The sequence below is a fragment of the Mauremys mutica genome, chromosome 1 (assembly GCF_020497125.1).
Source record: "Mauremys mutica isolate MM-2020 ecotype Southern chromosome 1, ASM2049712v1, whole genome shotgun sequence".
In the NCBI taxonomy this organism is placed as follows: domain Eukaryota; kingdom Metazoa; phylum Chordata; order Testudines; family Geoemydidae; genus Mauremys; species Mauremys mutica.
The window spans coordinates 200,905,289-200,931,232 of NC_059072.1; the positions used below are offsets into that span (position 1 = coordinate 200,905,289).

The 25,944-nt window shown below is 41.9% G+C and overlaps 1 protein-coding gene across 1 annotated transcript in view; it reads right to left on the reverse strand.

Annotated features, from left to right (window-relative positions):
- RUNX1 (RUNX family transcription factor 1) overlaps nucleotides 1-25,944 on the reverse strand; it is a 213,031-nt gene that overhangs the window by 24,841 nt on the left and 162,246 nt on the right. Inside the window, exon 7 of the mRNA XM_045002420.1 lies at nucleotides 12,359-12,547. Coding sequence (XP_044858355.1) covers nucleotides 12,359-12,547 — 189 coding nt within the window. The remainder of the gene's footprint in view (nucleotides 1-12,358; nucleotides 12,548-25,944) is intronic.

Below are 25,944 nucleotides of genomic sequence, written 5' to 3' on the forward strand. Positions count from 1 at the left end.
CCAGTTCAGAGCCGATTCGTATCCTCTCCAATAATAGACCAAGGCACTCACAGCTGTGGAGCTGTGGCCATTTTCCTGTCACACACACCTGTTTGGTTTTATGCTTTTGGCTGGACAGTTTGAGCCACAGCTGCGAGTGGCCTTTGAAGGGTAGAGTCTCCCGAGTGGAATCAACATGATAGTCTGGCACAAGCAGTGAGGTATGCACTTAAAATAATAAAGAAGCTGAAAGTGAGTTTACAGAAGTATTTGCGGGGGGGGGGGGAAATGCCAACATGCTAATAATCAACGCATGTTTATATGCAAGCCAGGCAAATATAGTTTGCAAGTCCTGATTTGCAGTCTTTACCTGACTACCTTCTTTATGCTCATTAATAAAGTTTTCACCTTTATAATGTATATAGCACCTGCAGGCATTTCTAGGTGATATTGTTGTTCATAAACTAAGTAATATAGGGCCCAAATATGCTAATATTGTTGCTTGTAAATTTGCATATGTGTATAGTCTCATTGATGTCAAACAGACTGTTCCTATGAGTAAAATTACTCACATGCATATATGTGTGCAGTCATTGGGCATATTTTGTAATCAGGATGTTTAAAATAAAATATACTGCATTTCAATACCTTTGTACATGGAGCTCCTGGGTAACTCAGAGGGACAACTGAAATCAACTTAAATGGTATGTTAGCCTAGCTTTAAACCATATTACACAAATAAATAATCACTTCTGTCAAAGTGTTGCTATTTCTACAATTCTGCTTGACAAAACAATATACTAAAGAAAAGGGGAGCTTATAACAACTTCTCTGAATACTGAACATTTAGAAGTGAATAAAACAAAGATCAAATGACATTAAGTTAGATCTTATTTTTGGTCTTCAAGAAATTAAGAGAATCTATAATTGACCAAGTCACCTCTAAAAGTTTTCATTATTATGATTGTTTAAAAGAGCAAACAATTTAAATTACTGTGGCCTAAATTTTCAAAAGTGAGTGGTGATCCATTTCCATTGCTGGATGCTCATCTGAAAATCTTGAAGTGTCTTATTTTTCAGAAGGTGGGTGATCTGCAGTTTCTGAAAACCAGGTCCCTTTAAGGTGTCTCAGGATGGTCATCCAAAAATGGAGCCAACCCAAATCACTACTCACTAGTGAAAATCTCAGCTGATCGATAAAAATTAAGAAATCTCTGAAACAGAGACAGAAAGAAAGCACTTGTTAGAAATGTCAACTTTCTTTGCTAGTGTAGATTTCACACAATGTCTATGAGTACGTTTCCCACTACATCAATTCTTATATTTGAGATGTGTTAATGGAGAAAGAATGGTCATATTGTGACAATAATCTTGTTGGGCATATAATATGCTCTTCTTCATACAATTTACTGTTTTTCATGATTTATCCAATCACATTTTGTTTTGTATGTAATCAAGCCCCGTTTTCCTTATGCACCACATGTATGGGATGCATAGGGAGCCTCTAAAGACAGGCAGACTCCAATGATTTGGGTGGCTGCAGTGGTGTGCCTATTTATAGCTATGCTAAGTGCTCAATGTGTATTTGTTATGCTATTCATGGAGAGAGTTCTGTAAGCCCCTCATGACCATTACAGCAACTCTGTCCACACAGCCTCTTGTAAAGGCCACTCCTGCTAATATGACAAGGGAAATGTGCACTTTATATTTTATTTTAAGAGAAAAAATCTAGTGCATAATCCCCACCCTTAAAGAAAGCGGAGACAGTGGAACTCCTATTTGCAACAGGAAAGTAGAATGAGCAGTCCAGATTGTTTCACGGCAAGAATCTCTGTATCAACAGATTCATTATATTTGCACATTGCAGATCTGAAATTCACCATCATGCAGAGGGCCAACACAAGCTCCTCCAGGCTATTTAAACCCTAGTGTGTGTAGGATAGAGCTCATGGATGAAAAGGAGGATGCTGCACTTTCTGTGTGCTATGGATTGGGGGGCAGTCATGCCAGCTCAAATAGTCTTGTGTGAAGGCAGAGTTGTGGGGGTGAACCTGGGAAGGGTCATTGGATCCGTGACTATGTGGATTTAGCATGTAACCCGTGTCCATACCCTGCACTCTATTGAATCTTTGTATAAAATATGCCTTTTGAGGCATCATTTGGAAATTCAGAATTTGCTGGTCATTATTGTCCTGATAAAATGTGTGTGGCAATGTCATATATGAAGTTATAAGATTCCACATAATCATGTTCTTAATACATGTTCCAAACTGAGGCTGGCAAACAGGTCTGTCTCGAGCAAAGGAATGTGTGCTCTGCTTAATTTGCATTTCAGCACTAAACAGAGTCATTAAGCAGGAAGGGAAATAAAGGGCGCTCAGACAAGTGAAGAAAAAGCAGCAGGGAACATGCTTCCCTATACACTCTTTGTCTCCTAAATGTCAGCTGGAAATGTTTTTAAAGAGGGGAACTGACTCTATAAAAAGGAAGGACAAACACCCCCACAGCACTCCCCATCTCTCTGCCCATTGCCTTCACAGCACCTGAAGAACGAAGGCAGTAGCTCTGGACTGGGGGAAGGGTCCTGACCTAAGAAGTTTGGTCAGTAAGCCTGCTGAGAGCATGTGGTGAGAAAACTTTGTTTTGAGTTTAACATAGTTCAGTATATTTTTCTTATAACCATTTCTGACTTTTGTGCCTCATTACTTGTACTCACTTAAAATCTCTCTCTTTGTAGTTAATAAATTTGTTTTATTGCTTTATCTAATCTAGCATGTTTAAACCGAAGTGTCTGGGAAACTCCATTTGCAGTGGCAAATTCTGTGCATATTATTTCTATTAAAGCAATAACGGACTTTATATAAGCTTGTATTGTCCAGGACAGGCCTAGGCAGCACAGGGCATAAATGTCTGGGGGAAAACCTAGTACTGGAGGTGTGTTGGGGTCACCCTGCAGTATAACCAAGGCTGGTAAGAGCCAAGGTGTGTCTGGCTGGCTGCAGCACACACACAGACATAGCTGGGAGTGACTTGCATGCTGGAGGCTGCTTGTGAGCAGTCCAGGCTGGAGGCTACAGCCACAAAGCATTGTAAAGGGCACCCCGGGTTAGAGGGCAGGGGTGATACCACTACTCCTTAGTCTGGATTGCACCCTGTTTTGTCACATATGGCTTGGGGGGCAGTCATGCCAGCTCAAAGAGTCTTGTCTGGCGGTGGAGTTGTGGGGGTGAACTTGGGAGGGGTCATTGGATCCGTGACTATGTGGATTTAGCGGTGTGGATCTCACACACCGTGGATGTGAAGACTGTGGTTGCTACTCCAGCTAATAGGAATTGTAGCCTCATGAGCTACCTGTGGTTTAGGTGGGTTGACTTTACCCCTGGGCTAGTCTTGTCTGTATATAGAGAGGGGTGAATTTCACTCAGGGTAAAGTCATCATGGGAAATATCTGACTTCTGCTGGACTCATTTACAGTCAAAAAATTTAAAACTTACAATTAAAACAATATTCTCATAATTTTATCTTTATTTTAATGTAATTATAACATTTAGAGACGTTTGTGATTTCCATGGGACAGCTGCTGAGCATTTCGGCAATGTGGAGAATATCTACACAGTACAACCTGGAAAAAAAATCAGTTGCAGAATCAAATTGGTATCTTCTGGCACATGAGTGCCATCAGATGAATAATAAGCTAGTTTCAGCTGGTTTTATTTTTTAGGATCAGGAGCTCTTTTTTTATTTTTTGTTTATTTTATTTACCATGCGAGGTAATTTGAGCTCTGGTATCAAACATGAAGTGTTCTGCCAAGAAGGGATTAAAGGAGTAAATTCTATGGAAAGAAACTGGGTTTGTCAGTAAAAGACTAAGAGATTTTATTTACCAGAGTTTTGCAATCAGCACTTTTAATCTTCATCACAATTGGGCTATTCAAAGGCCAAGAACATGCTTCAAAGGCCATTAAAGAATAATCCAAAAACTAGTGGGTGTAGGACTTGAATGTGAAAATGTGATCAAATAGGCAACAGCTTGTGAGTGTCTGAAGTCCAGGATAGTCAGTGCACCTGCTTGTTAGGCAGGAAGGTATTTTCACTGTCAGCCAGTTCACTGTGTTAATGTGAAAGGTGAGAGTAGTGGGGGAAGGAGCAGTGCTAGAGCTCCAGAATCAGGTTGTCTAGTGGAAGAATACTAATTGCTCAGTGGCACAGTTGATCTGAATGGCAAATATGAAACTCAAATAAATAATAGCATGACTTAAATAATTGCATTAAGGGCTCAATCCTGCAAGGTACTGAGCACTCTTAACTCCCACAGAAGGCAACAGGGAGGGAGGGAAATCAGAACCTCTAAGAGCTCAGAATCTTGAAGGATCAAGCCAGAAATTATTTTGGCATTGTGGTAAAAGTGTAATGGTGTTAAGAAAGCATGAAATTAATCTAAATTATTTCAACTCTTCTCTGTTGAAAACTGAAGGCAACAACAACTAGGGAGAGCGTGAACCAGTGCAATATCCCAGGCAAGATTCTGCTCTCAACTGCACTGTAAGTCCAGGAGAACTCCTTGTGACTCTAGTTTTGTGCTGATGCAAATGAGAACAGTTTGGCTCAGTAAGCCTAAAAACTACAAAAAAGATTTGCAATGCTAATTAAAGACTGAAACAAGGACATTTGTTCCTACCTGAAAATTGGATTTCTGTAAAAAGCCTCCACCAAGCTGACATTATGCTTAGCTCCACCTTGTCCTGGGACAGACCAGACAGAAAATTTTGTGGCCAGGTCTTAAGGGCCAGATTTTTAAAGCTATTTAGACACCTAACGATGCAAATAGGTGCCTACTGGGATTTTCAAAAATGCTTAGGTATCGAATTCCCACTAGGCTACTATCTGCATCTTTAAGTGCCTAAATATCTTTTAAAATCTGGCCCTTAAATGACTTGCTCAAAGACACACAGGAATTCTGTTGCAGACCTGGAAACAAAATCCAGGTCTCCTGACTCCCAGCTTTCTGCCTTTAACCCAAGACTATCATTCCTCCAGTCAGATTTGCTCTTTCTGCTAGGACCTTCCTGCGAACACTGGGAATGGAATAGATAAAAGAGAGCTTGGGTAGCAGAAGACCTTGCTAGGGGACTGAGAAGCCATTATTGCCTCGCCTATAGTACCTTTGAATCTTTGGAATTTCAGAGCCATTGGAATATGAAGACAAATATCCTTTAAACCTACAAACACCAGGAAATTGCCTGGCTTAACCCACACTATGATGGGCCTACCTCTCTCCATCAGAGTCTGCAGTTGACTAAATAGCTGAATCACTTCAAGTCCAGCACAGAACTTTTTTTGGAATTGAAAATAAGGGGACAGAATATATTCCTGAGAAAGGCTTCTGCCATGGGGCTGGACATACTCTCTGGAGCCCTGCCGGGTGATGAAGAGCTTGTTTCATTGCTCTTCTCTTCCCCAGGTGAGAGAAGATGGAGGAGGGATAAGTCTATGCTGTAGAGCAGCAGTTCCCAAACCATGGGATGTGTACCCCAAGAGTATGCAAGCCATCTCTGGCAGGTACGCAGGAGAAATTGTGTAAAGGTAGATTTTATTTATTATTTTATTTATTGCACTTTCATAATAGGCTACTCAGATGAAGCTTTAAAACTCTGTGGGAATTTGTTATATAAAATACGGTAGTTAATGTACTTCAAGATGTACCAATGAGAACACAGACACACTGAGACCCTGAGGTGCAGAGCCCTCGCCTCCAATCACTGTACAGCGTGGGTTCAGTTGCCCAGCAACTATCCAGTCTAACTGAGCTCAGAACTTACTCAGGGTTCTCTTTTTTTCAGTTGTATATGTCGTACTGTAACTATATCTGTATGTAACAGTGAAATATGGACAGGCGTGAAAGACAGGTAGTGTTAAGAAGAACACACAAAGTATGTGATGAGAAGGATAGGAGTACGTGAGCAGCTGGTACATCTGGAAGGGGGTACATGGGCAGTTGGTAGACCTGAAGGGGGGTATGCAATAAGAAAAGTTTGGGAACCTCTGATTTAGAGGGAAAGAGTGGAACTGCATGAAGCACATTAAAATGATGATAGGCAGAACACATTGGACATCTGTGAAGAAAACGCACTAGTTTGAAATGACGTTTTCCCCTTAACAGGCAAAGTGAGAGATTTACTCTTCTGGCATCAAAAACTCTTAGCTGGCTTTGGTTTATTCCAGCAGCTCTGGTGTTAGATAGCTGATTGAACCTGTATCTGAAATAAGATTTAAAGGAGCTCCAGAATATTTGGCAATCTAAGTGGAAATAAGAAATGTCTGAGGAGTTCACAGAGATTTTCTCTCATCCTGGAGATTTACAAAGCATAGTCCAGGGAATCCCCAAGCAGTTTCATGCCCATAAAGAGGACTGCAATTTGTCATTGTTTGACTGAATGAAAACATAGGGTGAGATTATTGGTCAGTAGCAGCAAAGTAGTGATCCGTCTGACAGAGCGAGACTTTTTAGGCCTTGTCTACACTACACAGTTTTGTAGTGGAGGTGTACACATTAAAATGCTCCTCCTGCCGATGTAGCTCCCCTGCTATGCTGACATAATAAGCCCCAGGCCTCTCATTGATGTGGTTTTATGTCGTCGGAGTTGAGGCGATGCAGTGTCTAATCACACAAACCCAAACACCCTTGCCCCGCCTTCTGCCCCACCCCTTCCCCTTTCTCTGAGAGGGAGTTTGGATGCAGGAGAGGGCTCAGGGCTGGGGCAGAAGTATAGGAGGAGGTGAGGTGTGTGGGCTCTGAATGGGATGTGCTTACCTCAGGCAGCTCCTGATTGGTGGCACAGCAGGGCTAAGGCAGGTTCCCTGCCTGCCTTGGTCCAGCGCTGCTCCCAGAAGAGGCCAGGATGTCCCTCTAGCAGAACGCTAATATAGCTACAGTGGTAGTATGCTTATCATGTCTTACAAGAGCTGTTTTGTGACACAATAAATAAATTTGATATCGAGGATTTGGTTCTCTTGTAGAACACCACTGTTCATTTTTAAAAGACAAACTGCTGAGATGATTTATATCAATTTAACTGATCAGCACTTAAATGTGAGTCAAAGAAACACATTGTACTCTTGGAAAAAACAGATTTCTCTGTCTGACGTTCACTAACATATTTAAAAGATAAGTGAAGAGATCATTCCTCTTAGGCCTGAAGAAATCTTTTTGCCCTATTCAGGAAAACCTATAGAGTTGGATTCTGGCTGCCAGGCATACACAGGTATGTGCGCACACTACACACACAATCATGAGTCCGTAAGGAAGACAGGGTGCATGGGACAAAAGTTTTCCAGCCCTCTCTTGAATCCTCTCCAAAGCTGTGGAGAGGATGCTCTGCAAACCATCTGCAACAGGAATGATGGCAGAACGTTCTGGGGTTAGGAGTGGGGCAAAGGTCCATACCTTGGTGTTCAAACATCCTTTGACCCAGTGGCAATGGCAACTATGTTTTCCTTCCACCAAAGCAGATTTGTCATGCTCCTAACAGGAATAATCTGTATCAAGTGCCTTTGAATATTGCTGCTTAGAATACTGTACAGGTGTAGGTATGGGAAGACATTGGTGTAGGAATGCAGGCACACAGTAGTGCTGCTCTGACAGCAAATGTGTACACCTGTTCTTCCAGCCATTGCCTAAGGAAGTCTGAATTTGATCCACACCCCTCATTATCCATTTCTTTTTTTAGATTATATAATTATCACAATCACAGATGCAAAGAAACCAGCATAAATGTACAAACAAAAATTGTTTGAAAATATAGTGCAGACATGTAATCAGTAATGTTAAGGTATGAGATATCATATTTGACTTTTTTTATATAGCTTTAGTGGTAGAAGTACAAAGTATGCAATTACATGACCTATGGGGTATAAATAATCATAATAAACTACTCAGATTAATACAAAAACCCATGATATTCCATTAATAAGCTATACACTCATTATAAGCACCCACAATTAAAGGAAAATACATTAATCGAAAAAGAGGGAGCTACCGAGTCACCCAGAGAGAACTTATTTAGAAAAATAAAAGTATTTTTATATATTATACAGTGAAAAAACAATTCACTGTCCTGGTCTTGAGTGTCTGCCTGTCTGTCTGCAGTAAGATATCAGTCAATTCGAACTCTCTAAAGTGCCTTAAAAATTACATTTTACACTTAAGCCAAAGACGTTCTCAGCAGCAAATGTCACTGACTGCTGGACCATTCTGAAACCCTACCCTATGAACACTTCTAACACTGTTAACCTATTAGAGAAACAAGGTGGGATCAACATGGCTACAACAACACTGCAAACTATTAGCCTCTGACCTATCAAGCTGATTTAAAAGTGAGGAAAAAAATTGGGACAGGATACAGTTGTAATAGGAGCAAAGCCATTTAAATTCCTTGTGCTTACACATAGCTCTTGATTCCACTACAGTGTTTCTTTAGTACATGGGAACCCTGATAACAGGGCTATTTTCAGTGGAACAAGATTATGAGAGTATGGACCTTGAAATGTCTCTTAAACAAAGCATACTGCACCTGGGAGAAGACAAAAGGCTGGGTGGTAACAAGAAAATCTAAGTTTTAATGTTCCTTACTCATCCAAAGAGTAGATCTTTACATTAATAAAATAAGCAAATAAATAAATAAAAGTCTTTGTTTTGTTTATAAACTCCAGCATTGGTTAAAAGTCTGTCAACATTTTTATTATGAATTCTTGTTTCCAGGGTCTTTAAAGTTGGCCATAAAAATATAGTGCCAGATGAAACTTAACATATTAGGTTACAGTTTTTTTTAAAAAGCTCTGATTTTTTAAGGCTATCAAGGTGTAAAAAGAACCAGAAGTGTGTTGTTGAAGATGATTATTTGCTTTTTCTAACAGGAAAAATAGCTCTCTCTTATTTATTTTTCAAATTTATGGGTGATTAATAAATTGTGAGTTAGAAACACTGTTTTGGCTAATTTAAATTAACCAAAACTATGAAGTTCTTTCCTTGGAAATATATGTAAATATATTTTACCCCTTAAAATGGCTTATGGTAGTTACTGTGCATTGGCTCAACTCTAATGGCCCCACAGGAGCAGATTCTTGGGTCAATGATCTACAAATTTAAAAATATTTTCGTTGACAAATTGTAATGGAACCATATAATCCATATTTTTAAAACTTTCTAATTATGTATCCACCTACTCCAGTCAACATTATGAATAGCAAACTTCCTAGTTATATATTTACTCACTAGTCCAGAATGATACCACAGGAAACTCAATCACAAAAGTATATACTTAAATCATGGTAAAAAGCCTTACCTAACCTTTCAAAAGCAACAATCTGGGCCCAGCTCACACTGCTCTGCCTGTTTTTAGTTTCTTTCTTTTCTCCGCACAAAAAGGGGGTGAGTTAGGGCTGAATAGTTATCTGGATTTTCATCCTTAACTGAATTTCCTTGTTTTTGGGATGTTAGGTCAGGTCGTTAACATTATAGGCTTGGTACTAGCACAAAGTAATCTTTCAACTTGAAACATGTGTGATGTGGTAACCGCTCTTCTCCCCCCCACCAGCTTTTGTCGGTGAACTGGTATGGTTAGATCTTTCAAATGAACAGGTGTACTTTCTCCCTTCTTGTGATATGAAAGAAGCATAAAACTCGATTATAGCAATTTATGATCTCCTAACTTGCATGGACTTGTATCCATGACACAAGCAGCTTTATGTTCAAATTCAAGACCTGGTAAAATAGGAAGTTAAAATTAACCTCAAGCCCTTTATAGATGAAAACCTCAACAAATAAACAGTGGTTTAGTGGCATGGCAACCTGCCCCTTTAAATCTATGAACTAGCCCAAGATGTCTATTTTGAGTTAGTTGTTTTTTAAAAAAAAGTCAGATTCTGATGAACAGAGGAGTAGCCTGTGATTCATACTGGGGTGAGTTAAAGCAAAGTTTAACACCACCAATTAAAAGCCTGCACTATACCTTTTTCTTGCCTCCTGTCTATAAAAAGCCTAATGCTCTCTTCATTCAATAGGTGGTTACATAAAGTATCTGAGGCTGCAAATATTTACACATCAGCAGAGTAATAATATGGAAAATGTCAGAGGTATTTCATTTCTGTTGGGCTATATTTTGCAATTTAATGATGTTATTAAAAAAAAACCACCCTCAAAACCCTGGCTCCTTAAATGTAACATCGGAGCTCAGTCTGGAAATCAGACATTCTTCAGATTTTGAGAAATACATCAAAGCTCTGATTCTCATTTACATTGAAGCCTCTTTACACTGTTGGGATAGCATGGCCTCAAAATGGGTGTAAATAAAAAGGGGTCTTTGCATAAATAGCCCTAAATTTTGACTGAAAGAGGCTTTAGCCTTAGTCTTATTTTACTGTTAGTGGCTACAAGTCTCACCAAGCTGTTCAAATTGTGGTCAGGCTAATATGCAATTTTCATGGAGGGGTTAAAAAACAACTAAACTGGTGATTTAGCATGAGAATATCAATGAGGAAACATTAGCAGTTCAATTGCTATCATTTTCTGACCTATTCCTATAAATTCACAGGCTAAATGTATCAAAATTATATTTTAAGAAGCAAAGCAATATACTAAATACATTTTCGGAAGTAGCAGCTGAATCCCTAGAGGAGTGTGAAAGACTTATATTGCTCTGAAGTTGTACTACTGAAGAGTTTTAAAACAGAACAAGAAAAGAGGAATACTTGGTGTTAAACCTGATACTCTGCTCCGCATATAGTGTTCCAAAGTAGTTGAAGAATGCAAGTCTGCTACTAATACCTCCACCCATGTAGCCATAATAATACATTCATTTTCTTTTAAAGGCATATATCTGAAGGCAGAAGAAATCAAACTTACTTTGTTCTCCAAATCAGATTCTAAGCAAGGGTGACTGCCAAAAGCCGTGAGAGAAGTAAGACCAGATCCTCTGCTGGTGTAAATTGGAGCAGCTCCAGGAAGGACCTGTGTGGTCCTTGAACTTTTCTGCATACTATTTTTTGCAGTGCAATTCACGATAGCATGTTGACTTAATTCAACAACACACTTACTTCTCAGTAGTGGCCAGACCCAGACCCCGTACGCACTGAAGTCAATGGGAGGTTTGCAAGTGACTTCAATGGCCCCACGATCAGGCCCGAGAAGATAAGGATACATAACGAACACTTTAGTTATGGAAGTAATACACTTTTCTATAAGTAGTGCAAAGAGTGCTGCACACTAACCCTGATTTTAAAAAATAGAACACTAAAGAAAAACTATTGATTCAAAACCACTATAACTAGTTCTATCCAGAACACCAGGGGAGAAGCTTAATCAAATCTATTTCATTCTGACTCAAAGGATGAAGTTCAATTCCATCAAGCAACAGCATTTGCTAAGATAAATATGGTCATTTACCTTAATTTTAGATGTGTTTAATTATGCATCTGCATTTTTGACAATGTAGTAAAATATACAGTAGTTATCAGGATAGTTATCTGATTCAATGCCCACTGAATTTCACCTGATTTAATGAATGCAAAGTAAGAGGTTTTAATTCAAATAAAAGCTATAGAATATCCTTTTATCACACGTTTGCTCTTTCTAGCAGTGCAAATACTTAGTTCTAGATTGGTCTTCTCTGCTAAACAATGGGCTCTGAGAGCTTTTGTGTGTGAATGGTTTCTTAGGAAAACCACTGCAAACTGTTGACAGTGTGTCTCCATCACATATGCATATGTGACTAAATATTCATCAGGGAATACAGCTACATATACAAAAAGATCCAAGAATACAGATTTTTTTTCTAAGAAGGCTTGAAGAATTACAGTCCCAAGACATCTGAGGATAACACAATGAACTCTACTGACCAAGTGAAAGTTGCTACAGTAGATGCATGTTCAAAAGGTGCTAGACTTTACAAAAAATATGGTCACTTGTTAGAAAAAAGCCCACAGCTTTGTAAGGTAAGTGAAGAAAATCTGTTCTATGTGCCTTTCTCACCCCCATCTTCCTCCCACTGTGTTTAATCAAAACTTCACAAGTGACCTTTGGAAATGGCATTGCCATTAGAGAGACAAGATGGGGCAGGTAATATCTTTCATGGATCAACTTCTGTTGGTGAGAGGAACAAGCTTTCGAGCTACACAGAGTTCTCCCTCTGGTCCCAAAAAACTGCTTTTCATGTAGGCCACCCTACCATCATAGTTACTGTGCTGTCTTCCATGCATCTCCTGGAAACAACATTGTGGCAGGGGGGAAAGCATCCTGAAGGGCCATCTAGTACTGCAGACTGTGTTAAGAGTCTGATGACCAACAGCGGTTCCTTCACTGTAGGGGAGGGTTTCAGGTACTTACCCTGAATCTGACTCTGAGGCTGAGGATTAAAAGTGGTGTGGCTCAAGGAAGCTCGTGGGTTAGGTGTGGGGGCTGGGTGATGTGGGCTGACCCTCATGGCTGTGCGACGCAACTGCTCCAGTTCACTCAGACGCTCTGAAAAGGACAAGCTCCCGGGCTTTGTCTGCTCATCTAGTTTCTGACGATGTCCTAGTGTGGGAGGGGGGGAAAAAGATCAGAAAATCTCACTGACATATGCCCTTTTTTTCCCCTTGATCCATTGGCACTGTATCTAACTGGCTAGTGGCCATCTGAAATTCAGCAAAGACTATTTGCTCTGTATTAACAGGAGACACAATCAAGTCATGCACAGTAATTATATCACAAAGCGGTGTAACTCCTATGAAGTATGGACTATTCACAAAAAAAATCTGCTACAAGTCACAGCGCCCTATTATCCCTATTATTGTGTATAAAAAAGGAGCATTTGGTGTGGCGAGGGCCTTTAAAATACATACTTTCAGCTTCTCTGACCTAAACCTGTACCGCAGTAGCTCCTCAAGCATTCAAACCCAGATTGTCATAATTCACTGCAATTAGACAAGTATATGACACTACAGAAATAAAACTCCAACCCTAAACAAATAATGCTCTAGGATGCTTTAGGAACTGCTCTTTACAAATAAACAGGAAAGGAATACAAGAAACAGTGTTTAACGAATGGAAATTATGGGGAAACAAAGTGTCTTTTACTAATATCGGGAGTTTCCAAAACATTAAGGGTTGGACTGTCCCCTCCCCTGCTGTGCCCTGAAGAACATCGTCTTGCTAGATAATTCTGATGTATTCATTGCTATCTTAAGTGATGTAAGCCAGTGCACAGTGAACTCAGCCACCATCCCATGGGCGTTTCAGGGCCAGTGGCCATGAGGGAAGCCCTGGTGAGCCCTGCTCCAGCCTCCTGGTAAAACTTTGTTGGGCTGGTGGTGATGGGAGGGTGATGTTTGGAGTATGTGTGCTTGGGAGACAGCCTTTGGAGAAAGCAGGGGGATGGCATAGATCCAGCACAGAACTTCCAAGGTCTATTGGTTCAGGGGATGAAAGCCCTATTCAGATGCACAAGAGCACCATGAAAGGACAACATTGCTTCATCTCTTTCCCGCTTCCTGGGGGTGGAGAGGAGTTCACTAATTGCCTAAAAGTTTACACATTGTCACCACTTTCCATCCCATTTCTGTCCCTTTGCTTCCAGTTCTATATGATTAAGCTCACTTTCAAAGTATCTCATCATTAGAGCCTGACACCATGTTGTTGAATAGAAATGAAAGATTCTAGGTCACTGGTTTCAATGTGGCCCAGTTTGAGAGTGACCAACCCTATTTGCCAGACAGTGTTTAAAATATAAACATATAGCTACCAATGTTGCACCCGAGACATATCACCAAATGAACAGAAAGTGCTCTCTGAAAAGTTCTGTCTGTCCCCTACTGTACAATACATTCTTTCACACAGCTCTAACAACACTTTAATCAAGACATAGGCAGGTTTTTTTTCATTCTAGAGGGGAAATGTACATTTAAAAGCAGTTCCCAGTAGCTGCAATTCTAAAATTAAATTCTGTAACTCGCATTATGGTTCCAAATCTCACTGGCTCAGTTTTCTTCCTCCTACCAGACCCTTTGGCACAGCTTGCACTTTCTCAGATTCCACACTGCACTATAAATTATCCCAGGGAAAAAGAAATTAAAAAGACACAGTATAAAGTCGTGATTTTATCATTAAGAAGGCTTCAAGGGGAAAAAAAAGAAAGACTTTCATCCAACACTTTAGTAGTTCAAACACAACTTTCTTTCATTTGTCAGCAATGCAAATCTGGATTCTGATTCAAGTCCTTAGCTTATGGCCCTTGACTTGAATGCAAACACACTGAGTCACGCAAGCTGTGTACATATATAAAAATGTCTCGTACATTCTGATTATATTAAACATGAGCCTGCTAGATTGAAGGCCCTGGGCCAGGATTCAGAGTCTATTGCCGTAATATACATTATTCTCAATCTGAAATTCAAATCAATCAGTTTATGCTTTTAATTTAGTGCTCTGTGTAATGTTTTACCCCTAAGAGCTTGTCTGTACAACCCCTAGATACCTGGTGATCACTTGAGTAACCCCACTGAAGTCAGTGGGATGAGGGCTGGATAAAAGCTGGTGAGATGAGAGCTCCCCTTCCTGTTTCAATTTACTTTAAGCACTGTGAGAGTGCCCCTACTCCAATACCTAGGGCTCTTTAAACCCATTCACAAAATCCTCTCTCTAAGGCCAGGTCTACACTTAAAAATTAGATTGACCTAGCTACATCACTCCGGGCTGTGAAAAAATTGTGTGCCCTGTGCAATATATGGAGAGGGATATCTCAGTGGTTTGAGCATTGGCCTGCTACACCCAGGGTTGTGAGTTCAATCCTTGAGTGGGGCCATTTGGGATAAAAATCTGTCTGGGGATTGGTCCTGCTTTGAGCAGGGGGTTGGACTAGATGCCCTCCTGAGGTCCCTTCCAACCCTGATATTCTATGATCAACCTAACCACCTCTGTAGACGTGGCTAGGTTGACAGAAGAATTCTTCCATTGGCCTCTCTGAGAGGTGGATTAACAACATTGACAGAAAAACCCTTTCCGTCAATGTGCAATAACACAAAGCTGTGCCACTGTAGTGTAGATGTGCCCTAAGTTAGCAGTGCAGCTCAGTGTGAAAGCCTGGCAGCAGGAATCTCTGTGGCAAGAGCAAGGGATTAGAAGGGGAGGATTCAAACTGGGACTTTTAAAATTCCATTGATGTAAATGTTATTTAGGAGAATTACGGGATCCCACTGGCTCTGTCCTGAGGAAACTGTCATTTGTTTTGTGTGGCAGCTTTGTGACAGGAGCTACTGAGGTATCACTGGAAACGTCATTTCAGGTAAGTGCCGCTTACTGCAAAAGTGGGTGGTGGTGGTTGTTTTTTAATCAGCTGAGCTACTCAGCCTTTTTCTACTAGATGACCATGGCAGGCAGCAGTATAAGAAATTTAACTTCACATTGGTAATTGTATCCTCATATTATCCTCAGATTTATTATTATCCCCATTTTATAGATGGGGGAATTGAGTAACAGAAAGAAGAATTGACTTGCCCATGGTCACAGAGTGAGTGGCAGACTCCTGACTCCAAATTTAGTGCTTAATCACAAAACCGTTCTTCCTCTCTGTGCGAGGGTGGAGAATGATGGAACAGGAATTCATTCACAAAGCAGTCCTCTCACACTTTATAGCCCATGAAAATAGTGGCAGTATTGAGGTTAAAGGGAACAAAGGGAACCAGTCACAGCAGAGAGGCGGAGAGAAAATAACAGAGAGGTAATAATATTAAGGGTGAACATGAAAATGTTTAGGTGTTCTGTAGTTATAAAAGAATAATTTGTGGCAGTGATTTGTTTTCCCCTCACATGGGTTAGTCAATTTAACAGTCTTCTTGTGGGCCAGATCCTCAGCTGCTATCAATTGGTGCAGTTCCATTGATTTTAATGGAGCTGCAGTGCTTTATAACAGTTTAGGATTTGGCCCTGAGAATCTGATTCTCGTCTCACTCCAGCTTGTGTAAATCAGAAGTAACTCCACTGAAATCAGTGAGGTGGAAAACTCATGTAAGAAAGAGGAGAATTGGGCTCAGCGCTTGTAGTGCCAAATGTTAGATTATACTTGACACTGGGGCCCAACCCTCCATTCCTTCTCAAAACTCCCTCTGCTCTGTTGTGTCAAGTGTCCTCCGAACACAGAAAGGGAAGAAGGGGGTGGCAGGTTTTTTCCTGGACTGCAAGCTCATGCTATTAATGCAATATTTAGGACTTTATTTAGAATGAACAGGGCATCCAATCTGGTTGAATCACATTTTTTATATCCCTTTTAAATATCATCTTCTTTGCACAGAAGCACTAACTTTGCTGATATTTTTACTGAAATACAACATGAAAGTCATTTTCCTCTGAATGGGGGGGAAAATGCACTTTTATAGGCTTTCAGAGACTGTAGAGCATTCTGCTTGGGCTGGGTCCATCTGGCTGAAACACTGGATTTTGAGACTATCTTGGCAGCCCCCATTTTTCTGCACACTGCATGTTAATTGTAAATGTTTACTCATTTAGTGTTTACTATTGTGGCTGGCCATAGGGATCCAATGTCAGCACTTCTAGCTGCCTCTTGAGGTGCGCGAAAAGAAATAAACTCCAGAATTATCCTCCTTTAAACTTACTTTATTATTTATTTCTTTAAACTTGTTTCATATTTGTATTTACAGAATCAGGTGAAAAAGAAGAGAAGATAAGAAGATATAAAATATAAATATGTTTAGTCTTCCAGTCCAAAACCTCAAGCTACATTAACTCCTCTTTGAGACTGCATATTACTTTAAGAGTAGCCTTGGCAGAATTCAATTTTTATTTTTTAAATAATTCCGATGGACAATATCAATGTTTATTTTTAAGCACATTTTGCAATTTTTATCAATTAAAATTTTCACCATTGTGGTACATTGGGAGGGGGAGGGTCAGACAAAAATTATTTTATGACAGTAGACACTGAAATTCAAAAAGTTAAAGCTTAATAACCATTACAACACAAATTGTCAACATCACGTCAAAATATGCAAAGTAAATATCCTTAAATCAAACTTCGTAAGTTCTCAAGCAGCGTTTTTCTTTCTTTGCCTACGTATACATTTCAGTGATCCTCAGTGGAATTGTTTCTCCATCAGTTTGTGTGCATATGGTGAAATCGACATTTACTGACATTGACCATTAAAAGGCTAATCCTTCCAAGCCAATTTATGAGTAAACAATATGACAATGGTTTACAGAAGATAGATGGGAATATCCTTCAGTTTTATATCTCAGTTCCAATTATTGTTACAGTGAGAAAAAAATGGGTGGAGGAGGGAATCATGCATTCAATTTAGCACATGGCAGCAATAATGGTTGTGTTTTTTTTAAAGTACTATACATCCCTAATGCCCACCTTCCAGATGGTAGTAATATCAAGGTAGATACAGTTTTCATAGAATCATAGATTATTAGGGTTGGAAGGGACCTCAAGAGATTATCTAGTCCAACCCCCTGCTCAAAGCAGGACCAATCCCCAAATGGCCCCCCTCAAGGATTGAACTCACAACCCTGGACTTAGTAGGGCAATGCTTAAACCACTGAGCTATCCCTCCTCCAAAGTCCCCCAAGCAGCTTTGCATTGTGTCTATAATTCTGACTAGATTCAGTTATGTCAGTCATTCATCATATCCAAACTGACCACAGACCTGTGAGTGCTGGGAAGTGCATGCATAGGCTGGATATTATGTATGTGTGACATTCCCCTGAGCACTAACTAGCATCCAGATGGTCATCTAAAGTGGAATGTCTAGTGATGTCACCACAGAGTAAAGCCAAATACAAACTAACTGATACTGTGACATCATTCCTAGATGCATCTTCTTTGGCCATTCACAGCCAACCTCACCCATTTGGTGTCCTTTTGGGAGGACAGTTTATTTTTGTGGGTATCTGCAAGCATTTATAGATATTAGACATTCCCACTATGATCCCTCTCTACTATGGGACTCAGACTTCACAACCTTAGCTGCCTTTCTGGCAGCTCCTGAACTTGTCTGGGCATTTCTATTTCTCCACCCTGATAATCCAACTTGTACATGTGTTAAATTAGTTTTCCATGGTTTGTTTTTTCCCATCCTCCTGTTTAAGGTTTAAACCTATTCTGTTAAAAAAAAGTACATGTTGGGTTGACGAGAACTGTACAGCAGTGGTTCTCAACCAGGGGTCCGTGGCCCGGTGGGGGTCCATGAACCCTTTCAGGGGGGCTGTGAAGCCTTGCAGTTGAAACCCAGTGCCCCGAGCCCCAGCGCTGAAGCCAGGAGTGGCACAGGGTTGAAGGCGGCACCCCTCCCCCCAATGCTGGGAACAGCGCAGGGTTGAAGCTGGCGACTCCACTCAAGCCGGGAGTGGCGCGGGGCTAAGGCCGGCACCCTCCCCCCCAAGCCCCTGAAGCTGGGAACAGGGCAGGGCTGAAGCTGGAAAACTTCCCCCTCACAAGCCAAGAGCAGCAGGGGGCTGAAGCCAGAAGCCCCAGCACCCACCTCCAAAGCTGGAAGCCGCACTGGGAGTCCCACCCCCCACCCATACACAGCCCCTAGCTACCCCCTCCCTGCACCCTAAGCTACCCCACTGCACGCACACAGGCCCTAGCTACCCGTCTCCCTGCACCCTGAGCTACCCCGCTGCACGCACACAGGCCCTAGCTACAGGGCCGGCTCTACAGTTTTCGCCGCCCCAAGCAGCGCGCCGAATTGCCCCCACGGGTGGGGGGTGTGTGTGCGGCAGTCCCTGTGCCCTTAGGGCGGCAGGCGCGTTTCCGCGGAAGCGGCAATTCGGCGGCAGCTTCTATGTTTAGCTGAAGCCGCCCCGGACAGCTAAACATAGAAGCTGCGGCCGAATTGCCCTCACTGCGGAAACGCGCCTGCCGCCCTAAGGGCACACGGACTGCCCCCGCCCTCTGCGGCAGCAATTCGACGCACTGCCTGGGGGCAAAATAACAGGGACTGCCGCCCCTTGCAGAATGCCGCCCCAAGCACCAGCTTGGCATGCTGGTGCCTGGAGCCGGCCCTGCCTAGCTACCCCTCTCCCTGCACTCTGAGCTACCCCGCTGCACGCACACAGGCCCTAGCTACCCCTCTCCCTGCACTCTGAGCTACCCCGCTGCACGCACACAGGCCCTAGCTACCCCTCTCCCTGCACTCTGAGCTACCCCGCTGCACGCACACAGGCCCTAGCTACCCCTCTCCCTGCACTCTGAGCGGTTTTCAAACTTTTTGAACTGAGTCCCCACTTGGAGTTACATTTTTTGGTTGCGTCCCCCCACAGCCCAGACAGGCTGGGTGGCCTCCTGAATGAGTCGGGAGGTGGAGGTGGTGCTCCCTCCCTGGATCCCACCGTGCAGAGCTGGCTCGAGCCCTTGCCCCCCAAATAGAAGTAAAACTATGCCTATGCCCAAGGGTCCCCGGCCCACAGCCCCTGCTGGGCTCTGGTGTTTTAATAGCATGTTGAGGGTGGCCTCAGCAAGAAAACGGTTGAGAGCCCTTGCTGTACAGTACTAACTGGTAGCTAGAATATATCCTACCTAAACCTTAACAGAAAGGGAATTTGTTTTGCTTCCCATTCCTCCACCAATGTTTCTACTGAATGGTGACATATATGGATATGGATGCTGGCAGGCCAGGTGCCAGTTCATGCTAAGGTCCTCATGTCTCAACGGGACAATGACAGATACAGAGCTGGAATCTGACTGGCTCACTTGTGAGTTAATATTGATAAAATAGGTATCGGAATTATAAGAAAGTGTTTAGTATTTAGACTTTACTGAATGCTTGTGAGTTGCTGCGTGCATTAATCTGACTTGTAATATCTGTGCTCCATTTGGTAATGTAATATTTGAGCAGTTGTATGGTGAGCCTCTGTGACTGTGTGAATTGCCATTCAGGAGAGGGACACTAACTGGTGTAAAAAGCTGCTTTTCTATAGAAATTGTTAAGCCACTCCCCCAAAAGGAGACCCATCGATACCAAACAGGCTATAGCTGCATCTTACCCTCCCTACATGTGGATTGAGACACCATCAACAAAAGGACTAAAGACTATTCTGCTCTTCTCCCCATGAGTCATGTAAGTGGACTTCTCCCATCAACTGAGTTTGCATATAACAGGAGGAGAATAAAACCCCCAAACCAAAGGTAGTTGGATTCTAAGGGGAGGGAGAGGCAAGGTATTTCTAGGCATAAGCAAGAGATCTCCAGCTGCTTAGCCTGGGTTAGCCCTAAAGGACGAATAGAGCTTGCTGATTATAGAAACCTATATTACCTTTTGAAACCTAAGACAGTAACTCATTTGTGTGACTATGTGTGCGTGCTTTAAACTTGTAAAAACCTCTCTAATTTCCTTTTGCTATTTAATAAGTCTTCATATAGTTTACTGGAGGATTGGCTACAAGCATTGTCTCTGGTGTGAGACCTAAAGCGCAATTGACCTGGGGTAAGTGACTGGTCCTTTGGGATTAGGAGTACCCTGAACATTGCTGTGATTCATGTTACGCGGGGCCATCTATCACAGAGATACGCTCTCCTGGGTGGCAAGACAGACCGGAGTATCGGAGAGGACAGTCTGGAACTCCATGTTAAGGCTGTTAAAGTGCTTGAAGTTTTGCACTTGATGTAGTTGGTTGGTGATATCTAAGTTGAGAACTCACCAACAATTTGGGGTTTGTGCCCTGGTTTTTAACCGTCTGCCCTGAGGTTGGTACTCACGCTCGTGCATCACCGTTGGGAGCAACACAAGGTTCATATGTGGAAATAGGCCAGCTCACTGAAGTAACAATAATGCAACAGAGCATATGGAATGTTTTAAAGAAGAATCAGTTCATGGAAGTTACATTAGTTTGCAAAATTATACCCTCATCTTACTTTTTTTAACTACAACATATGTACTTTTTAAAAAGAGCTAATCCCTGCCAAGGTTAGAACACGAGCAACACACTGCCAAAAGCCTCCTTTATTTCTTTATCGTTTGCATTTTTCCTCACAAAAACTGCCTTAAAAATATACTCCAGACATGGGGTAAGGCCTGGTTTACACTTAAAAGTTAGGTCAACATGGCTACTGCACTCAGAGGTGTGAACAATGCACACTCCTGAGCACAATAGCTATGCCAGCGTACCCCCAGTGGTAACATAGTGAGGTTGATGGAAGAATGCTACTGTCACTCAGGCCGGCAGCATTCCTACACTGACAGAAAAACCACTTCCATTGCTGTAGGCTGTGTCTACACTACAGGGTTATACCAGCAGAACTACAGCACCTTAGCTATGCAATGATAGGCCACATCTACACTCCAGGGACTAAGACACAATTGCTGGCAACATGAATAAATGAACAGGTGTGGAAACAAAACAAAAGTATAAAATGATAGCGCTGTCCAAAGTAAAAATCTAAAGAGACATTAGTTTCATATTGAGAGACATTAGTTTCATACTGTTATCCCTTTTTGGTTAAATGATTTAATCAGTATATTTTAGGGCTTGCCAAAGGTTAATTACCTTTGGGAAAGTTAATTACTCTAGGCAGTATATACTTCCTGATCCTACCTTGCCTCAACTGGAAAGACAACAATCTAAGACCTGGCCTAAACTTAAAGTTAGTTAAGGAAAAATTCCCACTCCCACCTAACCCCAAGTGTAGGCGCAGCTGTGTCGATGGAAGAGTCCCTCCATCAACCTAGCTACTGTTGTTTGGGAAGGTAGCATTCCTTCCCCTACAGAAAAAGCCTTCTGTCAGCGTTGACTGCGTCTACACTACGGGATTATGCCTGCATTGCTATAATAACCATTGCTCATACTCCGAGTCTAAGTCATGTTACGGGGAATTACAACAGGAAAAGATAATTTTCCGCCCCTTAGATGTTTACAGTTCAAACTTGGACAACACATTAAAACATATTCCTTCTCCCCTGAAAAAATTAGCTACACTATTTGTTTGCCTCGAACAACAACAAAAAAAAAATCTTTGCATTCACTGAGTACATGGAAAGCAATTTAACTCACAATTGTTTTGCTGTGCAATAGTTCAGAATACCTGACTTTTCTTCTTTGACTTAACAGTCCCTCCACTGTAGTAATACTATGTAGTGCCCAAGCAGTATTCCAGCTCATTGAGAGCTCATAAATTTCTTGTGCTTCTGCCTAGTCTTTATTTTATATTTTTGCACCACTTTTATTTCCTTCATTTTCTTTGCAGCTGCAGAGAGATATAGTAAGCTACTGTACAGTATTTTGAAAGCAGGGCCTCTGAATAGTTTCCAAACTGCATACAAGCAAGTTATTCTTTAAGCTTGTTTTCTTTGGCTTGGTGTTAAGCAGCATAGAACGAGTCAAACAGTATTAACTTTCAACAGGGAAGTGATGTGGTCAACCAAAACTGTTCGCGGCTAGATTGTGAAGATAGGTAGAGCAGGTAACCAAGACCAGCCCATAATGCAGTGGGTAGGCAGGAAAGGCAGGCAGATTCTTAGTAATTAAGTCAATGTTACAGCCTAAACTTTTCTGCCAGTTTGTGCTAAGGTTACACCGTAGGCTTACAGTTCCTGATCAGTCAGTCTTAGAAAGCTGGTCAGGTTAGTTCTTTGCCTCAAACTATTATACTTTGGATGAAAAGTTTGACACTGTACAAAGAAATGGGAGCACTTTCCATCACTGGCTGGTTTAACTTCCCTCACATATCTCCCCTCCTCCGTTTGTACATACTGCTCCTCACCTGTTCAGGGCTAAGGAGAACAAACAAGTTGCTCTTTCTGTGATATGCAGGCTAATATTGTTCCAGATATCGACAGAGTGTGCTGTAGGACAGACAAATCTTTCTCAGTTACTTCACAGATAGAAGTACGCAGCCTCCTCTATATACCATTCTCGCTCTCTTAGGACATAGGAGTCGAACTCCTCTGGAAGAGGCCATTGCACAACCAACATGTGAAAAGCCTGGTCCCCATGAAACACCTTTTAACATTTGGTAAAACTCAACTGCTTCTTCATTTTGCCCATCGTGGCTGATAGGCAAAAGGCAAGAATCTGAATCACCAGTGCTTCTGTGTGTGTCTACATGAAGGAAACAACTACAACGTCTAATACCAGAAGACAAGTTGAGCTCTGACTGCAGCATAAAAGCATTTTTACTTCTGGAAATTAACCACAACGTGAAAAACATGGCTGCTCACTGATAAGCAATGACATTGTGCAGACACGAAGCTTTGCCTTCACCCTGAGTGCCTACCATTCTGTTAAATCCCATATCTAAGAAAACTTCTTACTAACCAGGACTCCAGAAAAGCTCTGCATTTACAGCAGATTGTTTTGAATAACACAGCGTGGTGTAGGAATATTTGACAATTTTTGCTTTTAAATTCCGGTTCTCAGGGGCACAACTCCCCACTCCTAGCCCCGCTCTGGGAGTAAGTGACAGGGCCTGGAAAGCAGAAGAACCACAGGTGTTCCGCTGCATGGAGGTGGAGAGAGGAAGTGGACTGTGGAGATGTCATGTTACGGGACTTGGTGGAACTCCCTGGCACACACCACTGGACTTCGCTCCAGGGCAGCTCTCTCAACAGCAGTGCAGAAGGCATTTGGGGGAGGATGCAGAACAGGACAGAGGCAATGCCAGTAGGTCCACAAACTACATCGATCCATTGGCTAACCACCCTATGTGGTAGGTCCATAGACAGTTTATGTGCTGCAGCCTGGAAACTGCAGTTAGTTGATTGCACAGCACATCCTAGGCTTGATTCCATTTCCCCCGATCCCCCGCAAGGCCCCTACAGAAGCTTGGAACCTCTCATTGCCTGAGGCTTTAAATCAAGGATCAGAATATGGTCCTTAATGACAAAAGAAAGACTAAGGAAAGACAAGACTGATAAGTCTGAGAGAGTTGAACGGCCCGGTCTTGTGAGTTGCTGAGCAACCTCACTCAACATTGATTTCAGTTGAAGTTGAGAGTATTCAGCACTCTATAGGAATGGTTCCTAAGTGAGAAGGAACAATCAACACGTATATATCCAGCTGTCTACTTTGTGCTCTCTCTTCTGCCTGCTAAAGTAAATATATTATGTTAAATAAAATAATTTGATTAGGTTGCCTATTAAACACCTTTGCTTACACACAAGTCTACTTGATATTTCCCCATATTCCTATGGAACAGTCAGAAAGACGTACTTGTTCACCAGCCTTAATACTACAAGGTTCTCCTTGGATAAATGATGATCACCTCTCCTCTGTGCACTGCAGGGGTTTGGCAGTGCTGCAGAGTCAGCTGGTGAGGAAGTGGAGTATTTACTGCATTTTTAGGGAGGGATTTTCAAATGCATTTGCACTGGCCTAACTCTGCTCCAATTGACCTTATTGAGAGTTCTACCAAGACTTCAATGGGAGCCAAGTTAGACCAATGTTGAACATGTCTGAAGATCCCAGAATACAAATACAAGTACAAATAAGCACTTAAAAATATGCACCACCATCAATAAATGAGAACGATGGTTGTAAAAGCAAATACCCACTACAGAAATGAGGTCAACAAGAATGAAAAGATTTAAGAGAAATTGAATGATTTGGTGACTGTTTTAGATTCAAAATTGAACAGTTTGAAGAAAGATGGATCGAGTAGGATGAACTGATGATTACAAAAAATAATAAATAATTTTTATAACAAAGTGTATTCTTACTGCAGTTCCTTCCCTATACTCCCTCAACTCTGCTATATATCTGACATCCTCTCATTTACTGCTCATGTAAGAAAGGAACTTGTAGTGTCAGCAAAACTAGAGACAAAGTGGTTAAGGTAATATCTTTTATTGGACAAACTTCTGTTGGTGAAAGAGACGAGCTTTTGAGCTTACACAGAGCTCTTCTTGAGGTCTGGGAAAAGGGACTCAGGGTATGTCTACACTACTCGCTGGATCGGCGGGTAGTATCGATCTATCGGGGATCAATTTATCGCATCTAGTGTAGACGCGATAAAAATAGATCCCCGATCGCTCTGCCATCGACTCTGGAACTCCACTGCGGTGAGAGGCAGAAGCGGAATTGACGGGGGAGCAGCAGTGGTCAACTCGCCACCATCCTCACGGCCAGGTAAATTGACTTAAGATACGCTGACTTCAGCTACACTATTTGCGTAGCTGAAGTTGTGTATCTTAGGTCAACCCTCCCCCCGCCCAGTGCAGACCTAGCTTCAGAGTGCCACAGCTAAATACAAGATGGAACAGATAAGGAGTAAACACATGTTGCAAGAGACCATTCAAGGTGAAGTGGGCAGTTAACACGTCTACAGCCGTAGATTGTTGTAATGAGCCACAAATCATTTTTGGTGTCTATCAGAGTTATGAATTTAAGCTCTCAGGCTCATGAAGATGTGCAAGTTTCCTCTCAGTGGTCAGATATGGAGTGATCATTTTGTAACAAGTGTTCACCCATGGATGATATGGTGTTTCTGTCTTTTATCCTTTTTCTGTGTGAGTTCATTTGAGAGCGTAGTGATTGTTTTGTTTCATCTACATAGTAGTTGTTGGGGCATTTAATGCACTGGATGAGGTACATCACATGTTGTGATAGGCATGTGTATGACCCATAGATCTTGAAAGGTGTGTTGTGGGGGGTATCAATCATTATAGCAGTGGAGATATGTCTGCAGATTTTGCATCTGTTGTTTGCCAGAGTCTGGTGCTGCTTTGAGTTGGTGTCCTGGTCTGTGGGGAGTTTGCTTCTAATGATGAGCTTGGTGAGGTTGGACGGTTGTTCGGGTTCCAGTGTGGGGTGTAGGGGACAACTATCAGTGTGCAGTCAGAGGTTTTTATCTCCTGTAGTAAAGCGAGTTCTCCTGGGGTATCTGCAATCTACTTTGCCTCCACCAAACAAGGGCATTCCACCAGAGGTTTTAAGTGTGTTAAGGTGTGTATCCCGGACTTTCTCCTTGGAGTATGTTCCGT